General features: G+C 49.9%; 2 protein-coding genes across 3 annotated transcripts in view; one reads left to right on the top strand and one right to left on the bottom strand.

The window, feature by feature from the left end:
- The first annotated feature begins 8491 nt into the window (after positions 1-8491).
- Ficd (FIC domain protein adenylyltransferase) lies at positions 8492-13717 on the top strand. Of its 2 annotated transcripts, none has more exons than XM_010603998.1 (3): positions 8492-8589; positions 9912-10269; positions 11009-13717. In XM_010603998.1, exons 2-3 carry the CDS (start codon positions 9969-9971, stop codon positions 12082-12084), a joined length of 1377 nt encoding a protein of 458 aa, XP_010602300.1. In that variant the 5' UTR covers positions 8492-8589; positions 9912-9968; the 3' UTR covers positions 12085-13717. The 2 variants fall into 2 exon arrangements, with proteins under 2 accessions (XP_010602300.1, XP_033618273.1); XM_033762382.1 differs by having other exon boundaries at positions 8509-8600.
- A 60-nt stretch (positions 13718-13777) lies between these two features.
- The window catches only part of Sart3 (spliceosome associated factor 3, U4/U6 recycling protein), a 31432-nt gene continuing 23632 nt past the window's right edge, over positions 13778-21577 (bottom strand). The window contains exons 16-19 of the mRNA XM_010604001.3: positions 19095-19549; positions 18306-18458; positions 17119-17309; positions 13778-16009 (exon numbers count right to left, since the gene is read on the bottom strand). Of these exons, the coding sequence (XP_010602303.1) occupies positions 15832-16009; positions 17119-17309; positions 18306-18458; positions 19095-19549 (977 nt within the window). The 3' untranslated portion in view covers positions 13778-15831. The remainder of the gene's footprint in view (positions 16010-17118; positions 17310-18305; positions 18459-19094; positions 19550-21577) is intronic.

Here is a 21577-nt window from a genome sequence, read left to right on the forward strand (position 1 = left end):
GGATGTCCACTATCTCCCTACACACCCTTCCTCTGTACATGTTTCTTTGAGTCCAAGTTTTCCCGCTTCATAACAAGGTCATTGGACTGAGGTCCACTTTAAGGACCTCATTTTAATTTGGTCATCAGCCAAGACCCTATGTTTAAATCAGGTCCCGTCCACAGGTCCTGGGGATCAAGGCTTCCATATACTCTGCAACTCCTGGCACATATGCGCACCTAGCCAAGTGTGCAGCAACTCTGGCCCGGGGCAAGTCATTTTGCTTCACGGGGCTTTAGTTCCTGTACCTATAAAGTGAGATTCAGCATTACCTACCACATGAGGCATCAGAAGGATTCAACAAAACCATGTTGTCATTCAATCAACATGAATACCACCTGGGTGACCTGTCAACAGAGGGCGCTGTAGCTGTAGCAGTGGGCAGGACAGAAACCAACTGCCCTCAGAATTTAGAGGAAAGGGGCTGGGGATTTAGCTCAGTGGTTCTGCTTCCTGCCTTGCAAGTGCAGGGACCTGAGTTCAATCCCCCGTACCCAAAAAAAAAAAAAAAAAAAAATCAGAATTTGGAGGAAAGGAGTTCCAGAGACATTTTATATTTTTTAGAAAATGTAAACCAGGCATGACGGTGAACATCTGTAGTCCCAGCACTCTGGAGGCTGAGGCAGAAGGATCACCTGAGCACAGGAATTTAAGACCAATCTGGGCAACATAGAAAGAACATATTGCAAATAAAGTAAAGTAACAGAAAGTAAAGAGTAAAATATTTCTAAATGTGTTGCTTGTGGCTGAAAAATAGACGAATGGTCCAAGTTATAGTCTCTGCAGAACAGTTGCATGAGGTAAAAGAGGTGGCCCTAAGGGAATCCTATAAAAAGAGAGAAAATAAACAGGTCTGTAACAATGAGTTAATCACCCTGTGGGAGGCTCACAGCGTGGAGCCGGCACCTGCTAGAAGCTTCCCTGTCCTGACTATAACTCTCCCCCCAAAAAAAGGAGTCATGAGAAGCATCCAGCTCAATACTAGCGTGACATCCGTCCAGCCCCACTCTCTCTTCGGGGCCCCTTCTCCCAACAAAGCCTCAGAGCAGCCAGGGAGGCTGCAGAAGAAACAACGAAGGCCAGGTTGGAACTGGCTCCCCCGTCCACCTCGAAGCCGCACTCTCACTTTATAGCTTCTCCCTGGCTCATGAATTAATTGTTCTCCAAGAAAATGGAAACAGTTTCTCCGACAAACTACCGCGAGCCTTAAGGGGGGCACAGAATAAAAATGCTGCGAGGAAGGAACCAGTCACAAAAGACTACAAATCACACGATTCTGTTTATAGCAAATGTCCAGAAAAGAGAAATCTATACAGAAAGTAGCTTGCCAGGGACAGGGGAGGAAATGGCAGAGGACAACTAGAGGGTATTGGTTTCTTTAGGGGGCAATGAAAATGCTCTAAAACTGTGGTGATGGCTTTGCAATTCTGTGAATACACGAAAAACCTTGCATCGTATACTTTAAATGGCTGAACTGTGAGGTATGTGAATTATATCTAAATAAAGCTGTTATTGAAAAAAAAGTTTCCTTGGCTCTAAACTTATTTCTCTGGTTTCTCCACAAACTGCAAAGCCACCACCATCTCTGATTACAGCGGCCCTCATCTCACAATAATTTTTTAGAGTTTCCTCAACACCTGAAATAGACTGTTTGATGTCCGGCCAAAGCTCTCCTAGGAATTCTTATCTCTTTAACAAGAGGAAAATGAGTATTAAAAGCTTGGCTTTCTTGGCCAGCCAGGCACCCATGTTAATTCCCACAGCTCCACGTTGCTATGACAACAGAGAGCTTCCACACGAGCTCTTGGAAGGCATCAAAGGAACCAAGTAGTCTGGACCCAGGGAGGTCCGCACGCCTCGCCCAGCAGCCCCCAGACCCCAGTGACCCTGTGTGAGATGAAGCAGAGGAAGCAGAGGGGGGAGATTATAGGCCGGGGCTCCTCCTGGCCCCCACCCAGCCTGGCCCAGGGGCCACCCTGAGTCACGGGCCCCTGTGCAGGAAGAGGAGAAAGTGTTAGTCACATCTTTTAGAGGCTGTGATCTAAAACAGCATCAGCACTGGGCACCTGAGTCAGTCTCCATGTCAACAGGACCGTATTTTTAGGCAGGAGTAGGCGGCTTTGCGGGCCAATGAGAGTAGTTTGCTGGGAAACATGACACGCACAGCTGGGGAAAGGCAGTGGCCTCACCCCTGCAGAAGCTCCCTGCCTCAAGGTCCCTGAAGACAGCGATATGAGGCCCAGGGGACCTAAAGTCCATGCTGCCAAGTAGTTGGCAACCATCCTTGGAACCCAGAAGGGAAGGGCCCAGGAGTGCAGGGCAGGAGCCTCCGAGATGGTGAACTGATGTCTTGACGGGCCTCAAGCACCCACACACACACACACTGTACCGTGCTGTGTCTTGTTCCTGTCACTTCTGATTGTCAGCTTGACTGGATTTAAGACTCCTGGCGGGGTGACTGGGTCACGGCATGCTGCACACATCAGTGGCTTTATCCACTGATGTTCATTGCTGAATGTGCCGTCAGGGGGTGGAGAGCATTTGAAGGTGGGTCACTAAGAGGCTTGCATTCGGAAGGAGTCTTGCTCGCTTGCTCGCTCGCTCTCTCTCTCTCCCTCTCTCTCCCCCTGTGCGCTGCTTCCCATGGACTGAAACCACTGAACCATGAGCCAAAAAGAAATCTGTCCTCTTTTTAAATTGTTCTGTTGGGTATTTTGTCCAGCAAGTGGAAAACTAAAACATGACCAAGAGAATGGAGCAAAATTGACAGGGTGTGACTTTCCAGGCTAGATCCTAAAAGACCTCCCATTCCTGAACTACTTTCGCTGGGCGTAGAAGCAGCCATATTGTAAGGACACCCAAGAGCCTTCATGGAGGGACCCTACAACGGGAAGAACTGGATCATCTCCTGGCCACCAGCCTTGGGAGTGAGCCAGCCCCAGGCCCTCAGACACCACAGGCCCACACAATATCTTGACTGCAATCTTAACAGACTAGAATAAGCTAGAGTCATCTGTCTAAGCTGCTCTCAGATTCTTGACTCAAACAACATATGTAAGCTAATGTTTATCGCTGTTTAAGGCACTAACGATGCTGGAATTATTTGTTATACAGCAAAGGATGACTAACACGGAGTGGGTGCCGATGACTCTGGGATGCCCAGAAATTGTCTTGAGAAGAAAAGGTGACTTAGAAGATTTTCCCTTCCCTGTTTCTTTGTCCTACTCTCAGAGCATTATGATGCAAGAAAATGATGATGTGTTGATGGAAAGGGAGTCTGGAGACTTAGAAGTGTAACCTGCCTAAGTCCTTGACCTCTGCCAGCCTCAGTTTCCCCATTTCTAATTGAACAATTAAAAATGTGACCTGCTAACTCTATAATCTTAAGGTTTTACAATGGTTAAGACCATCATGCAAGTCTTGAGTCAGGAAAATTGGTTGTGAATTGAATGACAGCACCACCTGTTGGCTTACTGCGTGACCACGAGCTAATTACCTAATTTCTCTGAGCCTCAGTTTCACCTTTCATCAACTAGGTTTAATATCTTCTTATAGCATTGTTACAAAAAAATCAGTAAAATTATATCTATCGGTTACTTAGCATACAATAAAAGGCCAAAAGTGACATAGCACAGGGGTACGATGATTTCCACCGTACAGAAGGATCACAGAGGTTGAAGATTTCACTGGTCTAGATCACAGCCCAGGTGTGTGGGTCTTTTCACAAACTCTCCAGATGATTCTTGGAGACACTCTGTCCTAGAAAAACTTCCACACATGTGCCCTACAATTATGCAACAGTTGTACTGCAATGCTGTTTGCAACAGAAAAAGATTAGAAATTATCCAAATGCCCATCAACAACTAGGCAGGAAAAAAACTGCGAGTGGAACACTACACAGCAGCGTAAAATGAATGAGCACTCTGAGTACTGACATACACAAAAATCTATTATATATAAAAAAATAAATATTTTAAATCCGTTTAAGATATTGAGGCTGACATGAAGATAATTAGGATTTGTGAAACAGCTTCAGAAAGTTGTGAGAAAGATGGCAGAAAAGTGTGCTCAAAGTGAGGGAGAAGATTTTGAAAGAAATTAATGGAAATGTGTCATTCATATATATATATATTGTACCAGGGATCAAACTTGGGACCTTGAGCTTGCAAGGCAGCCACTGGAACCCCTGAGCTAAATCCCTGGCCCTCTAAAATATAATTTTAAACCAAAACACATAGAGTATATACAAGTGTCAAAATACGTAGAACATCATTATATATCATGTAGAAATATATACATATGAATCAGAGAAAGGACATATATGGAAACAACAACACTCAAGATGACACTTGGGTGAGAAGGAAGAACGTGCGGGGAGGAGCTTTACGTGGCTTCAGAGCTTTGAGAATGTGGTATTTCTTAAACAGGGTGACAGCCACATGGGTACTCGTGGTATTACCTGTGACTTCTGGATGTCTGAAATGTTTGATCATTTAAAAACAGATATACATGCCAGGAAGTGGGGTGCACGCCTGTAATCCCAGCTACTTGGGAGACTAAGGCAGGAGGATCACAAGTCTGAGGCCAATCTGGAGAGCTCAGTGAGAACCTGTCTCAATTTTTTTCAAAAGGGCTGAGGATGTAGCTCAGTGGTAGAACACTTATACGGCATGTGTGGGGCTGTGGGTTCCAACCCTAGCCCCACAGCAAGGGGGAAAGGGAAGGAGAGTGAGGAAGACACTTCCGGTAGAATCCTAGATGGGTCTTCTTTTCTTCTCATTTTGTGTGTGTGTGCGCGCGCATACCCGTGTGCCTCCTTGTATATCTATAAAGATCTCATCTTGCTGTTAAGAAATAAAGTAGGTTACTCAACAACAGAAAAGCACTTACGCATCATTTTTTGGAAGTACTCTTTTCCCCCAGATGACTTGCTCTGAAAACAAGTTATTTGCTTCTCTGTGTTTGAAAATCCTGGTAAAAATGAATTTAACACAACGTGACGTGCAAAGCATTCTGAGGCAAGCCCAGAAGCCATCAGCCCAGGAACATGTATATGGGGTCCCCAAGACACTGTCCCTTAGGGACGCCTCGAGAACTGGGCCCCATGCCAGCAGGTACAGGGAGACTCAGCTGTGGCGGGGGAGTGCCTTTTCTTCTGCAGTAGGAGTAAGATGGAGGAGGGAAGAAGACCCAGGCTGGGGGTGAGAGGAAGGTATGAGTGAGAACGGAAGGAACACGTATGGCTTCTTTTCTTATAATGAAGTTGAGAAATCGTGGAGCCAGCCCAAGACAATACAGCCTCATGTTGGGAGTTTTGTTTCTTCTAAGCCATAACATCTGCCTGTGCTTGCTAGAAGTGCTCAGTTGTTATTCTTTAAAGCTGCAGAAGGTTGCTGTGTTGTGCTTTGTTTTGCATAATGGACACATTTCCCAGCGCTGCCACCTTCTAGCCTCTTTGTCATGTGCCAAGGTAAGCTTTTAGAAAACTCCTCCACGGACCACGGGGAGGTAATTTCCTCTTAATACAGAATGCTTAAGATGGAGAAAGCCAACTTTTCAATATCGCTTCAGGAACCATATTTTGTGCATTCAACACAGCCGAATGCAGACAAAAATCAAGAAAATTGAGAGTAGTCACCTGACAAAGGGATCCGAGAGATGCGAAGCCAAGTGAATTAGCGCCCCCTGCTGTCCATAGACAGTGGCGTGATCCGTTGCTAAGCGACTCATCTGTGTTTCTTCCTGTGTGAACCCCACCTTCCCCGCCCATTCTAAAAGCCTAAAACAGGGCTGACAATCTGGCAGCCCCCAGTAGCCAACAGGCAGACATGCCCACTGTTTAAAAATCTGGAGATTCTGCTAAAAAATCCAAGCCTGGCCTTGCTTTTGAAAAACTGGAAAATCTGTCCACAACAGATGGGCTGCAACCCAGCATAAGAAATGTGGGCTAGAGCTGAGAAGCTGCTGTCCGCTTTGGACAAGGCTGCGTCCTCAAATTCACCACACGCCCCTCCTCTCCCTGCTGTCTCACACCCAAGCAGTTGTGCTTAGGAGCCATTCCCAGCTGCTGGATTCGCTCTCAGTGGCCTAAACTGCTTAAAGAGTCCACACTGGTGTCGGAGAAGAAACAAAGGGAGGAGAGTGCCTTTAAAAGTGGTGAATATGTATACGTGTGTGTGTGTGTGTGTGTGTGGGTGTGTGTGTGTGTTCCTTTATTCCTGTGTAAGGAAGAGCTCCATGCCCAGTGATACCCAGCTCCGTGAAATTAAGTGACTTGCCCAAAATGGTGGCCTCTGCAACTGGATGGACATCTGCCTGACCCCAGAGCAGCCCTGTCTTCTGCTACAACAACCGCGTCCACCTGCCTGCTGCACAGCAGTCCCTCCTCTGGGGAAGGTTTGTACAGTGATGACTACCTGAACCATCAAAAGTGAAATCCGAAAAGAAAAAGACGTGAGATAATGAAAAGATGGAGATAAAGTGTTTGTAGATGGGGAGGGGAGGAGGAGTGAAGGGAGGGCAGGGACAAGGGGAAAAAATGAGAACCAAGACCTGTCATGTAGAGGTACAAGATCCCAGTGATGAATGTAACTGTACTGTGTACCTAAAATGTACCAATAAACTCAACTAAAGCTGGGAAAAAAAAGTGAAATCCAGAGGATTCCAAGACAGCAACGTACCAGACCTCTGTTCAAACAATTAGAAACAAGCCATCAAGAGAACTACCATGCTGGTGTTATTTCTTAAGAACTCTGGAGGTTTTCCTGAACTAGGGGTTTCAAATTCATGTCAACGACATGCCTTCAGCATCCAAGTTCCCTGTAGGTCTGGGAGTTAAGGAAAGCGGACCCAGTCTCAAGGGCACCCAACAGGCAAGGCTGGGAACTGCGTGCTCCCTCACTTTTAAGCATCCCCCGGGGTCCTTCAGGAGCGCATGCCTCTGGTCATCAGCCCAAACTCCAGCCTGGCCCGGACACCACATCTTGGACCTCGCTAAACTACAATCAGGATGAGACCTATGCAGGTGTGGGGGTCTCTCCCGTGATCGGAGCCCCTGGGCAGCTCTAGCACTTTCTTCTGCAAACAAGAATGAAAGGAGCAAAATAAGAACCAAGATACATCATGTAGAGGTACAAGATCCAATGATGCACGTAACTATACTGTATACCTAAAAAATACCAATAAAAAATTAAAAAATAAAAAGTACCGATAAACTTAATGAGAAAAAAAAGAATTAAAGGAGCAATGACTTGTGTCTTGACTAGAAATAACTGTGGAGAGGTGATACCCTTCAAGCATGCACTCTGGGCTGGATGCGCACACTCACACAAAATCCTGCAGAGGCACTGACAGTCACATTGTTCCCATCAGCAAGGCTGAATCACCTGCTGGATGTAACTGTCCACAAGCGCTGAACCCGGGAAGTGAACCCACAGCTGTGAAGCTCCCCGGATCATGTGAGGGTCATAGCCAAAAGCATCAAGCCCTCTGCAAATCCCTGAGGGCAAAAGCCAAACAGGCTGTTTGTCCCCATCTTACTGAGGGTGTAATGGGGCTGGAACAACTGGCTCGAGAAGAGACTGCGAATGGCAAAGTCTGAATCTGAGCTCTGTGACTCCAGAACCTGTTCTAGTATTTTAACAATCTTAGCTTTCTAGAGTGTGTCCCTACCTGTTTAATTCCATCCTTTGTGAGTTAAGATAAGAGGTTTTAAAAAGCCATCTCAGGAAACCAAAAGAACCAGCCAGGCCCTTCTCAAGAGGATACGAATTGGCGTGGTGCCTCACGCTTGTAATTCTAGCACTCTTGGAGTCAGAGGCAGGAGGATCGCAAGTTTGAGCCCAGCCTGGACAATTTAATGGGACTGTCTAATGATGATGATAGGTCTGGCGTGTGGCTCAGTGGAAAGGTCCTCAGTTCAATCTTCAGTACTTCAGAAAGGGGGAAAAAAAATACCTACGCAACGAAGACACGAAACAGAGATAGGGAGAAAAAGGGAAAATGCAGCCAAGCCCGACAGCACAGGGCAGTCTAAAAGCAAGGGCTGCAAAGTCAAGACCAACAAGGGGAGAGAAGTGGAGACCAGCAGGAGCCTCATTTTACAGCCAAACAGGCACACGAGAGCAGTCTCGGGACGAGGAGACTTGAGCAGTTCTGTTTGAAGAAGCAAGTTCCTGAGACTGACACCAACGCAACCCTCTAATCCCGCACGCACGCCCGGTTTTCCGCGATCACTTCTCCGCAGGCGGCCTAGGCCCCGCCCCTCGTTGCTTATTCGCTGCTGCATCCAGGAGACTAACACAAGGGACAGCCAATGGGAGTGGCCCACGGCGCGCCTTTCTCCAGGAAACTGAGGTCAACGCGAAAACCCGGAAATACGAAGGACCGTCAGGAGCGGGAAGCCAATCCGCTGCGACAGTATGTTGGGCGGCCCAATGGGAAGTCGTGGGGGGCGGGGCCAGAAGGCAGACGGAGGAGATCTGGGAGCCTACCCCTGCGGAGTAGTCCTCAAGCGCCCGGAAGGCGGCTGGAAGGCCCGGCACCCGCGCGGTGAGGAGTGGGTGAGCCCGAGGGGCGCTGGAGGGTGCGACTTGCCGCGAGCCCTGGGCGGGGTTCTCAAAGAGCCGGCTCTGCAGACCGCTTCTTAGAGCGGTCCTTTGGCCTCTCCGAGCCTCAGTTTACCCCCTTCTAAGGAAGTAAAGGCCGCGAGATTGGCGCCTGCCGGAGCACACTCCTCCCTGGCACCTGCGTAGGCCTTGCCTTTACAGGTTGGCTTTGCATCCTGTTCTTCCGGAGGCCTGGGGGCCACCTGTTCGCCCACAGCACACCCAGGCCATTTCGGATGTCCTGTGGCCTCCAGCCGGGCTCGCGGACAACCCCGACCCTGTCTTGTCAGGCATTTCTGGACCAGAGCGGCCCAGAGCCTCACAGAATAATAAGGTGGAGAGTGAGAGCCGGAGCCTGTGGTTTCCGAGCCCTTGGTTTCATGCCTGCCTTTGTTTTCTGGCAGTAAGTCTTCTGGAACTTAACTTGCTGTCCATGCCTCAGGTTCCCTCATCTGTAACGGAGAACTATAGGTCACTCTTCCTTCACAGGGTGCTGTGAGGATTAGATGAGGTACTGTGAGGTTAGTGCCCAGCTCGGTGCCCAATAAATGCTTATTGTTAGCATCACGGAGTTTGCACACCTGGCCCTGCACTCCCACTGCCAGCCCCAGCACGTGCTTGTCACTGAGGTAGAGCAGCCATCCTCTCTGGCCGAGGCCTGAGTTCCTTTTGAGATGCTCAGCTGCCCAACCTCTCATTGGGGTCCCCGGTAGACAGGCGGGGAAAGGAAGGCCACAGAGGGACAGCCTTGTGGGCTTTGCAGCTGAATATCAAGGTGAGGGGCGGAAGAGGCACCAACCCGTGCAGAAATAACCGGGCGACTGGGCAGTTGCACTTCTCAGAGGACGGGCCTTAGAGCCGAGGCCCACCAGGCGTGTGCATAGGTCCCAGACCCCAGGTGTTGATTTCTGGTGAAGGGGTGTGCTTTGGAGCCTCGGGGCTCCTGCCTTCAGGTCTCTCCTGCTTTCTGGGTGACTTGGGGCAAGGGACTTCGCTTCCATGAGCCTCAATTTCCTCACTGGCAGAGTGGAGTGAAAACGGCTCACAGGAGGCATGTGTAGGATGTTCAGTGCAGGGCCTGGCATGCAGCAAGTGCTCAGTAAATGTTGGGGAACAGCAGCATGCCTTCAGTCAACTCCCCTCCAGGCTGGCCACTCTCCACAGGAGGGCCACTCCTGGGCTTCCCCACTGCCTGGCCCCCAGTGATTAGGCCTGGGGAACTTGGCCTTTTCTCTGCCTAATGCCTGGAATTCTTGTTTCCTTCAGATCCTGCTCTTCCTCAGCTGAAGTGGACATGAGCACGGGGCCCAGCCCTGAGTCCAGATGATGTTCGTGCCAATGGCTTCATTGATGGCAGTGACTGAACCTAAATGGGTCTCCGTCTGGGGCCGTTTCCTGTGGCTTATGCTGCTGAGCATGGCACTGGGGTCACTGCTGGCCCTGCTGCTGCCACTGGGAGCCATGGAGGAACAGTGCTTGGCCATACTCAAAGGCTTCTACCTGCTCAGGAACAAATTAGACAGGGCACAGCATGCTGTCACCAAGCGCACCAGCCCCTCCACAGAGCTCAGCATCACCTCCCGGGACGCAGGGCTGCTGGTGGTCGAGATCAAGGCATCTCCAGGTAAGACAGACTGGCCATCCCTCCTCAGTGCTTGCTGACCAGACAGATATTTGCAGGATGGCTTGCTGTGTCCTGCGGGGCAGGTACAGTAGTGGAAAGTCAGCCCTGAGGTCCCAGCCTAGACAAGCCAGCAGGTGCCTGAGACAGCATGTCCCCGGTGTGGTGACAGGAAGCTCGGTGCGCTGAGGAGCTCACCACCAAGACATCCTGCAGGAGGCCTGAGCTGAGCCCTGATTGTAAGTGGGACTCAAAGACATTGAGGGCGTGTGGCTGACCAACGCCAGAAGAATGGGGCTGGGAAAAGAGGGCTGGACCCAGAGCAGGTTCCTCCTCCTCCAGAGCCTCCCATGTGCATGGCAAGATGGGGAGCAGCAACATGAGCCCCAGCAGCACACACACAGTCCCCAAGGGTGACACCAGACCATCTCCAGACATCACTAGGTGTCCCCTCGGGGCCAAAATTGAACCAATGGGTTTAAACAGGGGAGGGCAACACAGTAGGGAAAGCACAGGGACAGGAAATGTGTGGACTTCCCTGTGTGGCAAGGGTGCAGAGAAGAGGCTGGGACACAGAGAGGCTGCCCAGCGTAGCACATCACAGGGCTGCAGGGCACAGTGTCATGGGCCGAGGCTGAGGAAGTGGGCTGATCCTGGTGTCCTAGGGTGCCTACCCGGGGACAGCGCCTGGACATCCTTTGCTATCCCGCCCTCGCTGACAGGCTGCTTTGGCTTTCTCTAGCAGGCAGGCTGGAAGCCAAAGCAGCTTTGAATCAAGCCCTGGAAATGAAGCGCCAGGGCAAGCGGGAGAAAGCCCACAAGCTCTTCCTGTACGCACTCAAGATGGACCCGGATTATGTGGATGCGCTCAATGAGTACGGCATCTTCTCGGAAGAAGACAAGGACATCATCCGAGCAGATCACCTGTACACCAGAGCGCTGACCATCTCGCCCTTCCATGAGAAGGCCCTGGTCAACCGGGACCGGACGCTGCCACTCGTGGAGGAGATCGACCAGAGATACTTCAGCATCATCGACAGCAAGGTGAGGAAGGTGATGTCCATCCCCAAGGGGAACTCAGCGCTGCGCAGGGTCATGGAGGAGACGTACTACCATCACATCTACCACACGGTCGCCATCGAGGGCAACACGCTCACACTCTCCGAGATCAGGCATATCCTGGAGACGCGCTACGCTGTGCCAGGGAAGAGCCTGGAGGAGCAGAACGAGGTCATCGGCATGCACGCGGCCATGAAGTATGTCAACACCACCCTGGTCTCCCGCATAGGCTCCGTCACCATCGACGACATGCTGGAGATCCACAGGCGGGTGCTGGGGTACGTGGATCCAGTGGAAGCTGGCAGGTTTCGCAGGACCCAGGTCCTGGTGGGACACCATGTCCCCCCCCATCCCCAGGACGTGGAGAAGCAGATGCAGGAGTTCATACAGTGGCTCAACTCTGAGGATGCCATGAACCTGCACCCAGTGGAGTTCGCAGCCTTAGCACATTACAAACTTGTCTACATCCACCCTTTCATAGACGGCAACGGGAGGACCTCACGCCTGCTCATGAACCTCATCCTGATGCAGGCGGGCTACCCACCCATCACCATCCGCAAGGAGCAGAGGTCCGAATACTACCATGTGCTGGAGGTCGCCAACGAGGGCGACGTGAGGCCCTTCATCCGCTTCATCGCCAAGTGCACTGAGACCACCCTGGACACCCTGCTTTTTGCCACGACTGAGTACTCAGTGGCACTGCCGGAAGCCAAACCCAACCATTCTGGGTTCAAGGAGATGCTTCCTGTGAAGCCCTAGCCCTGTCCGTTCACCTTGCGCAACAAGAGAAGCCGGGACAGGATCGAAGAAACTTATCAGGTCTAGAAACCTTTAAATGTTCATTACCTCCAAAAATTTTTTAGTTAAAAAAAAAACTAAATTATTAAGCCTTGTATCTAAGATAACTTATAATGCAGTGAAGTTATTTATTTTGAGCAAGCCATGTAGTGTGTCTGCTGTGGCCCGCCAGTGGCCCGTGTGAGCGGTGGCCCCACATGCTTTGGAGGCACCGATGCTGTGTGTGACCAGAATCAAGGTTCTGGAAAGGATGCCGGAGTAGGAGGACAAGGCCCAGAGCCACTGAAGAGTGCCTTCAAGTCTTTCTCTGGAGCCACTGTCACCCCACTCCCGGGGAGGACCTGTCCCAGGTCTGAGAAATGACAGCCGCTCTCAGGTCTCTGTGCCCCTGCCACCGTTTCCATGTGGTGGCCTTTCCTGGTAGAGCGCACTTGTAAGCCTTGACATGAATGTTGACATTTCTAGTTAGGTACCTTACCTCCAGGGCGACTCTTGGAGACATAACTTGCAGATGCAGGTGCCCGAGGCTATGTTTTCATATAGACTATTTTTCTAATTAAGGAGAGGACGACAGTCAGCTTGGTTTTCTTTGTGTAGCAGTGTTGCCCTTGCCCTTCATTCACAGCAATGTAGACCAGATGTTTTCATCCAAAGCAGTGATGGCGAACCTTTTAGAGCTTTCAGTGAGAACAAACAGCTCACTGTGGCACTCACACCACAGGTTCTCCACCACTGATCTAGTTCTCTGGGTTCGTCGCCCAAAACCTGCATCACATTGCCAAGCCACTTTGCCCTCTGCTCCCAGTTTTCTGCAGTTGGAGTCCAAACATAGGTGAGAAAGACACCACGTCACCCCAAAGCAGCACTCTGATAACGACTTAGAACCAAGTAATCACCTCTGACCGCAGCCGGTGTGTCCCTTTGTTTAGCTGCGTCCACTCGCTGACCGTACTGCCATTGTACCGTCTAGTGGCCCCCTTGGGGAAGCGAGATTGTCTCCAATTGGCTTACTTTTCTAGCATCTTGTAGAATGACAAAATGTTATGTATAACACAGCCAGCCAGGTATCTAAGTTGTCACCTATGGAAATCTTTAATGGCACATGGGCCAGTTCACCTGCTGCTGTTTCCAGTCAGAAAAGCGGGAAATCACTAGCTTCCCTTTCCCAGTGACAGCCTGCACGATGAACTCTGCGCTGCCCTTCGGAGACCATACACGAAGCGGTGTCACATCTTTGATTTTTACATATAGTTCCTGATGCTCACCGTCTCCCAGATGTGTATACCGTTACTCATTTGTGTAAGTGGCAGAGTCAGTCACTTTTTTGAAGGTTAAGAAAAATAAGTGAAAAGCTGTATGAAATGGCTCCAAATAAGTTACTCCAAGCTGGAAAAAAAATGTTCTCATAGTAGAGCTGCCTTGAGGCATTTCTTAAACCTGAGCTCTTCTGCTGTCTAGTTTCTTTAAGCACAGCACGGAGGGCCGACAGGAGTGCTTGCTTTGTCCTTTAGTGAGAGAATTTGCACTTTAGTTGTATGTGAAGGATATCATTTTAACAAGTTACTGATCCTAATAAAGTATTTTATTATACAAACGTTTGAGGTTTTGCTGTCTTATTCAAGAAGCATTTCCATTTGTCCAAGGAACTACAGGGCAACTAACTCTGAACTGTCAGAGGAACAGTTCAGGGGAAAGAAAAGATCCAATGTGGTCAAATCAATAGGCAAGCAAGATAGATCCAGCTGCCTAAACTGCCTGAGTTAATGGGGCTGAATTACTGATCTTTTACTAAAATACAAAAAAAAAAATTCATGTTTCTGTTGACCATCAGTTCTTGATTTTTCTGGGAAAAAAAACACCTAAACTCACATGTGTCCCAGGAAGCCCATTTCTAGAAGTCAGAACCTTACACCTAAATTTAGGATCCTGCTCAAGTCGAGGCTCACCCCGTCACAGCCCATGTTGAAAGCATAAAGTCACTGGAACAAAACAGTTCCTGGGGAGTAGGAAAAGGAAAGCCACCTTAACCTGCACAGGGTAGAAATGCACATGATCTTCAGGGCCGGGCCAGGGCACAGGCCACAGGCTCCCTCCCATCTACCCAATCACCAGCCCACAACTCGTGCCCCAGGGGAATCCAAAAGCTACTGCCAGAGCGTAATCCAACAGTAGCACCTAGAGAAAATGTTTATGATAAAAGAAAGATGGAGGGAGAGAAACCTACATTTTAAAAGATTTAAGAAGCACATCAGCTGGTGATCGTTTACAGGGAAGGAAAACTGATATTAGACAATAGGAAATTGAGCTCTGAGTAGCTGAAGACATGAAGGAATTATACTGCTAATGGTTACATATAACCGTATCCCTGGCTGGGTGTCCCTGGCTAGTGCTGATGTCCCTAACATGGGAAGGAGGTGGCCGGGAAACAACAGTGAGATGGGCCCGGGGTGAGGACTACCAAGGCTCACTGATGGGCACATGGGAGTTTATTTTACAGTTGTGTCTACTTTTTATGTGTTCAAACTTTTCCATTAGAAAAATGTTAAATTTGAAAAAAATTTTAGGAAGCTGACTGATCCACAGAAACTGAAACGTACAAAAACATAGATGAGATTATTTCCGTGACACATACAAGGATCCCCTGATGTTCTTTCTCTGAAGTGCCTTTACAGTTTCCCCTACTGACCTGGCAGTGCTGATCTCAAAGTAACAAATGCTTCATCATAGAGGTAAAAAAAGCTTAAAAAGCTCAAGTGTCAACTGCTGTAATTTCAAGTTTAAAACTAAAGACACATCACTGCTGAAATAATTTAAACCAAAGTGACAACAGGATTTGACTTACAAAATTCTATTTACACAACTGTTAGGTAAAGCAAGGTACACCCATTTCAAACCACTTGGGAACGTGGTACCACTGGGCAAGACATTTTTAATATTAATATTTTTAATAAAGCTAAATATTTTGCATTTGAAGTTTGCAGTTGATATGGCATTTAAACAGAGCCAAAGGAAAGAAACAACATTTAGATAAAATACAGATCACTACTCACTAGGCAAAGAAAATGGTCCACAGCAGGGGGCGCTCAGAATCCCTATATAAAACAAGTGTTGACAAACATCCTGCTTGTAGGAAACATAAAACCAGCCGATGTGTTATTTACAAATACATAATAGAAAAAACGCACAACCTCCTTGAACCAAACTCCACCAGTGTTTTATGTGACCCCCCACCCCTGCCACCTTGACTGAAGTAGGCCATGCTGGTGAGTCACTAGCATCTCCCACCTCGTCTTTCGTCTTTTGTCTTTTAAAAATTAAGAGTGATGGGCACAGGTGCTACGCAAGGTGTGAGAGAAGTTATCTTATAAAAAGAGCCGAAAACACTGGAACAAGTGCGTCGCAGAAGCCATGTTCCAGTGCCACTTCTGTTCTTCACTCTTCAGAACACAAAAGTGTGCTGGGCCAGCCAGCCCGGGCCAGCCTGGGAAGTGATCATCCTCTCCGCCTGCCCTCAATGTGAGGAAGCACTCATCAGCTCTTTACTTGGAACAAGCTTTCTCTTTCTGTCCCTTTCTGTCTGAGCCACAGGAGTCCCTAGAAGCCCGGAGATGCTGCACCAGCCCTGCCGTCCGTTCCAGGGTGCCGCTGGGCAGTGGGTGGTCTGCCTGGCCGGAGTGAAGTAAGGCATTTCCTGTCTCGGAGTCCCATTCACTTTCTCAGAAGCAACTTGGCAAAGTCAGCATTGGACATCTTGGGTGCCTCGCAGGCTGTGGAGGTGGCACCTGCTGGGTGTGGGGCAGGGCCGTTCTCAGCCTGCCCAGAGGCAGAGGTCGGTCGTTGCAGGGCACGAGGCAGCAGAGAGAGTTGGGTCCTTCCCTTCCCACGCCTGCAAAAGAGTAAACACTGAAAGTACCTTTCCCAGCAAGCACCTGTGGCTGTGGCTTAACTGTGAAAATAAGCTAGGACAGTTTCAAATTATCCAAAGTTGAGAGATGAAAAATAAAAAATGGGAAGCTCATAATGCATCCCTAGATAGCAGATAAGGTGAGGAAAGCTCTCCTGGGTCACATTCAGGACTATGACCTGAAAATGTTTGTTTCAATTCACAAAGTGCTGAAATGACAAAGAAAAAGCAAACTGGGTAACTTTCCCTTGCCCTAGGCTTGAGAAAGAATGGTTGGGAAAACCAAAGAGAAAACTAGAAAGTCCAAATGCAGCAGGGCAGTGATTTTGAACAATGGTTCTCAAACTGCTGTCCATTAGGGTTACCCCTAGAGCTTTCAGAAATTCTGATGTCCCAGCTGGGGAGGACGTAGTTCAGTGGTAGAGTGTTTTCTTTGTATGTATGAATGTAGGAGGTCCTGGGTCCAATCTCTAGCACTGTTTAAAAAAAAATTCTGATGTCTTGGGCAGAAGACGCTCAGTGATAAAGCACTTCCTTTACCTGGGTTCAACTCCCAGCACATAAAAAACAAAACAATAAAAAATAAAAATAAAAAACAGGAACAATGAGATGGCCCCTCTGTCCTTGGCTCTGGCTAGTAAGTAAAAAAGGCTTCGGCAAGCTTTGCCTAGTCCACAACTCTGGCCACATTCACATACAGAGTGGACAAAGAGGGCTGGCATCCTTCAGCCCCACCGAGTAACCGTGCCACTTCGCTGCCTCATCCCTATCAAGTGAAAAGCGAAGGCTTTCTAGGGATTACAGCCCCGGCTGTAGAATGGCAAGCATGCAGTTGTCAGGTTTTTGTATTAAACACAGATTAAGCAGCAAAGGGGAACTTAATAACTGCCTTAAAAAATGACCTTGCATAAGAGACAAGTGCAAACTGGCTTGCGCCCTCCTGGGACTTGCTCTGGGGCCCATCCCAGCAGGACCAGGAGCAGCAGGCCCTAGCTTTCTCGCCTCACCCACGACACTACTGGGAAACTACTCCGCCCTGGGAGAGCCCTCCACAGCCAGTGCGGGCCCATGACTAGCACGCAAACACTTACGCTCCATACATCTGCCGCGGCACCATGGGGCTGCCTGCTGTTTTCCTAGATTCCGGCTTCTCTGGAACTTTCCTCTGAGGGGGATTGCTGATTGCCACTTTGATGACATTCTCTTTAATAGTCATGCCATCCATCTTCATCACAGCCTGTGATGCCTGGGATTCATTTTCGTACTCCACGTACGCCAGGCCCTGAACGGGGAGATCCAGAGCCACTCAGACGCTGCAGACCTACCCAGGATGCCACCTCCTCACACAGGGCAGGAGGCCTGGCTTCCCTGGGAAAGCAGCTGGCCAGGCACCCCTCCCACCACTGCCACGCTCTGCGCCCGGGTTTACTCCCGGCTTCCTTATGGCTGTTTCTAACACCCCAAAGCCCTTCATGGTTAGCGTCCTGTGTCTTAAGAGAGATGGAGGATCAGTCTGGTGGCCTGCACAGAGGGCAAGCAGCCCAGGGGCCCCAGTGTCTCCTGTCCCTTTGGCCACTCCCGAGAACAGGGCAAAAGGGAATCCAAAATCATGCTTAAAACACCACTACTCAAATTGCGGTACAATAAAGCCAGGCACAGTGGCACATAACTGTAGTCCCAGCTACTTAGAGGCAAAGGCAGGAGAACTGTTTGGGGCCAGCCTAGGCAAGAGTAAGATCCACCCCCCAAAAAATAAAACAATGTAGTGCAAAAGGATGTAACAGGACACAGGGTGGGGTGCCAGATGGGGGTACCTGAGGAAACTGGCTAAGTCCAATAAGGAGGAATCTAGCAAGAGCAGAGATGACTGCAGCACAGGGCACCCAACCTAAATGCCCCCACCTCTGGCCACAGTGCTGACCCCAGCCCCAGGGGTCCACAATGTGGGCCCTATACATTTTTTTTTTTTTTGGTACCAGGGATCAAACTCGGGTCCTTGAGCTTGTGAGGCGGGCGCTGGAACCACTGAGCTAAATCCCCAGCCCTGGGCCCTATAAATTTTGACAATTTTCCAAACACCTTCTTTTTAGTACACTTAGCTACAAAAGATTTACCTGATTCAAAATGGAAGTGGAGCAATGTGCTTATTTTTCCATTCAATTATCATTTGTTTCTTATGCAAACCAGGAACCCACCCTAGCACTAAATAATCCTGAACAATGTAGAAATGAGTCTGCCTGACCTCAGGAGACCAGGCACCATCTGCACGGATGCTGACCTTTGGTTTGCCAGCCCGGTTGGTGACCAGTCTGAGGTCCTTCACAGTGCCATGCGCCTTACAGATGTCTTCGAGCTCCTCCTTCGTGCAGGAGAAGGGCAGGCCTGAGATGAACAGCTTGTGCTTCTCCAGGGCAGTGCTGTACCGGAACACCTGCAGCAGAGGCAGGGGACCCATGATTTGGACACACTCAGCTAGGCAGCCATGGCCAAGCCTGGGCAGACATTTGTTTAACGGGGTCTCCTGGGCAAATCACTTAACCTGTCCAGGCCTCCTCCTTTAAAATGGAAAACACAGAAGCAAACATTTGAAGCCAAGTGTGATGGTACATGTCTGTAATTCTACTACCCTGGGAGGCTAAGGCAAATTCGAGCCCAGCTTGAACAATTTAGCAAGACCCTGTCTCAAAATTTTTAAAAAAGTAAATGCCTGGCGAAGAAGCCCAGTGCAAAGACCCTGGGTTCAATCTCCAGTACCAGAGAGTAAAGAAGCAGCCACTTACAGGGTTCTGGTGAGGAGTCACTGAGGTCATCTATGGCACATTTAGCATTCTTGTGTCTCACTACTGAGCTTCCATGGAAAGTGGCCGTCATTGCAATTCCAAGCTTTATTATCAATATTAAGACAGCCAGTGAAACCTCCAAGGGCCGAGCCCCAAGTCAGACCTGGGCTCAGGCGCAAGTGCAGCTCCTAGAGAGCCAAGCTATCTGTGGCTGGTGTAAACCCAGGTGCAGCAGGGGAAGCAGCTTCCCCTGCCCTGCAAAAGGCAATCCTTGCCCCACGGCATACCTTAAAATCAGGGTTTTTGCTCTTATCCACACAAGGGGAGACAAACATCGGCCTCCCTTCCACACTCTTCCGATCCAGCTCCAGGGCCTGAAGGGCCGACTTCTCATCCTTAAACTCCACATAGCAGTAGCCTCGGAAGTCACCGCGGTTGCTGAAGATGGGACGGATTTCCGCCACCTCTCCACAGGCCTCAAAGAGTGGCCTGAGCTTCACCTCCGGCTCCCCCATGCTGTAGGGCAGGTTGCTGACAAAGACAGTGATGCTGTCCTTACTGCTGTCGTGCGGCACCTTGGGCATGTCCCGCTTCAGGGCAGCCGCCTTCTCCTTCTGCTTTGAAGGGGTCTCAACATCCACAGCTGCATGTTTCTCAGCGAGCCCTGTGTCCTCTTCTGTGCCGGGAGCCGCTCCAGCCAGGGCCACACTGTTCTCCAGCCTTCTACGTTTGGCTGGCTGCTCTGTGGATTTCAAAGAGAAGCACCAATGGTCAGCCGTTCCTCAAGCTTACACAGGTGCACAGTGAAAGTTCCTCCCCACACTGGCCTGCAGGGGTCAGAGAGACAGACAGAGGAGCAGGTGCCATGCCCTCACGGCTCTCCCAGCCTGCACACCACTTTCTGGCCCCAGCTACACTCCCGGAAGTGGGCTACATCAAGGGGAAGTAATAACATAAATCCCCCTTGTCCACTCTCCATTATGCAGTCAGAGGTCAGACCCAGGCCCTTTCCTGTAAAGACCAGGTCAGCACAGGGGGCAGGGCCTGCACAGAAACCAGCCCCCGGGTGACAGCTGGACGTGCTCCACAGGCCACACTTTGCAAAGCACTCGCAAGAGTCTATTTCCTTTCAATATTGTCTTGTGTCCTTCAAGAGACCCCAACCACACTCTTCTTCAACCCACTTACCTGAGCCACCAGAAATGGCAACCATCCTTCACACAGACCTCGGCCACCCACCCACTGCTTCCCAGCGGAGCCTGGGCCCTCACCCTGCAGGCAAAGGCAAGAGTGCCTTGGACGGGGCCTGGCTGGCCTGTACTCCTGCTCCGGCTTCCTGCCAGTTGAGCACAAACCCAACTCTGCAGCACCCAGAAAACACCAGGCCATCCTGTGCCTCCACGACTCCATTCGGCACAGCTCTCCTCCCCTTCTTTTCCTCTGGACAATCCTCACTGTCCCCCACCCACCGCATGCTGTTCCCCACAGCCCACCTCATCTCTCACAGCCCTGACTGCACACACTGTGGTCCCAAGTCCCACCTGCCTCACCATGCTGACTCCAGGCTCTGAGAGGAAAAAGGCCACCAGTGTCATTTCTGAAGGTCCCAATATGGCACAAGAGGACGGGCAATTAAACGACTTCACCGCCACTCCGTCTACTGACACAGCAGACGAGGAAAATGTTCTGCATCCTTTAATGTCTTGAGACAATTCTCTACCCTGCCTGACTTTACCAAAGTGAACCTGACCCAGAGCAGCCCTCCCTGAAATTATGTGGATGACAGAAACATGAACTGGAAAAGTCAATCGAGTGAAATTCACTCAATGGACCAACTGAGGCAGGTGCCCGTTAGGGTGGGCTGAGCAGCGGTGCAGTGGTGACGGGAAACCACCACGGGGTATGGGAGCGCACCGGGGAGAGGACACCCAGGCAGGAGAGCCACGACATGAAAGCCTGGTGGAGGGGCAAGGATGTCTGCAATGCAGGGGCCAGCACCAGGCCCTGGAAACCCTAGGGTGTGTAGAGATGGAATGGCCCACTCAGAAGGGAGCAGGGCCAGGCTGGTTCCGTCCACAGGAGATCAGCAGAAGTGACTGAGCTGATGATAACAGAGCCAGGCCCTCAAAGCCAGAGAAGGGTATAAGAAGGATACCCAAACCGCTGGGGAGTAACATTCTCGGGAGAATACAGGACCCTGCAAAACCGCATGGTTTTCAACACATCAGAGAGCACATTAGTAAAAGAGGGTGTAAACACACTCCCTAGCTCCACGCTTGCAGCTGTTGACATGGCAAGCGTGCCCATAACCTGCTAAGTACCGCCTGCCACTCTAGGAGCCCTGGAGAGAATGGCAGTCTGCAGGACTGAGTCACAGGAAATACAAGGTGAGCCTGGGGTACTGCACAACTGAGACTAAGGAAGCAACCAGTCATCAGTCACCACGTCAGAGGGCCACAGAAGCCTGCATGAGGGGCTCCTGCTAGCCAAACTAGAAAAAGTAAAGGGTCAACCTATAAAACTTTACTCACAGATTACAGATGTGAATTAGGCAGGAATCCACAATCAATGATACAGAAGAACATGAAAAATGTGGAAGCTTGATGAGAAATAAATACTTTGGTTAAAGGCTTAACCAAAAGTAAAAAAGTAACTGTGCAGTGGAGGAACAAGGCAGCCACCACTAATCTAACCCCCACCAGTACAGGGACACACTGAAACCACGTCACCCAATGAAACACAGCAAGAACACGGAGTGACTCTCACGCTG

Source organism: Fukomys damarensis, unplaced genomic scaffold (genome assembly GCF_012274545.1).
Source record: "Fukomys damarensis isolate Sample0158 unplaced genomic scaffold, DMR_v1.0_HiC HiC_scaffold_12, whole genome shotgun sequence".
NCBI lineage: Eukaryota > Metazoa > Chordata > Mammalia > Rodentia > Bathyergidae > Fukomys > Fukomys damarensis.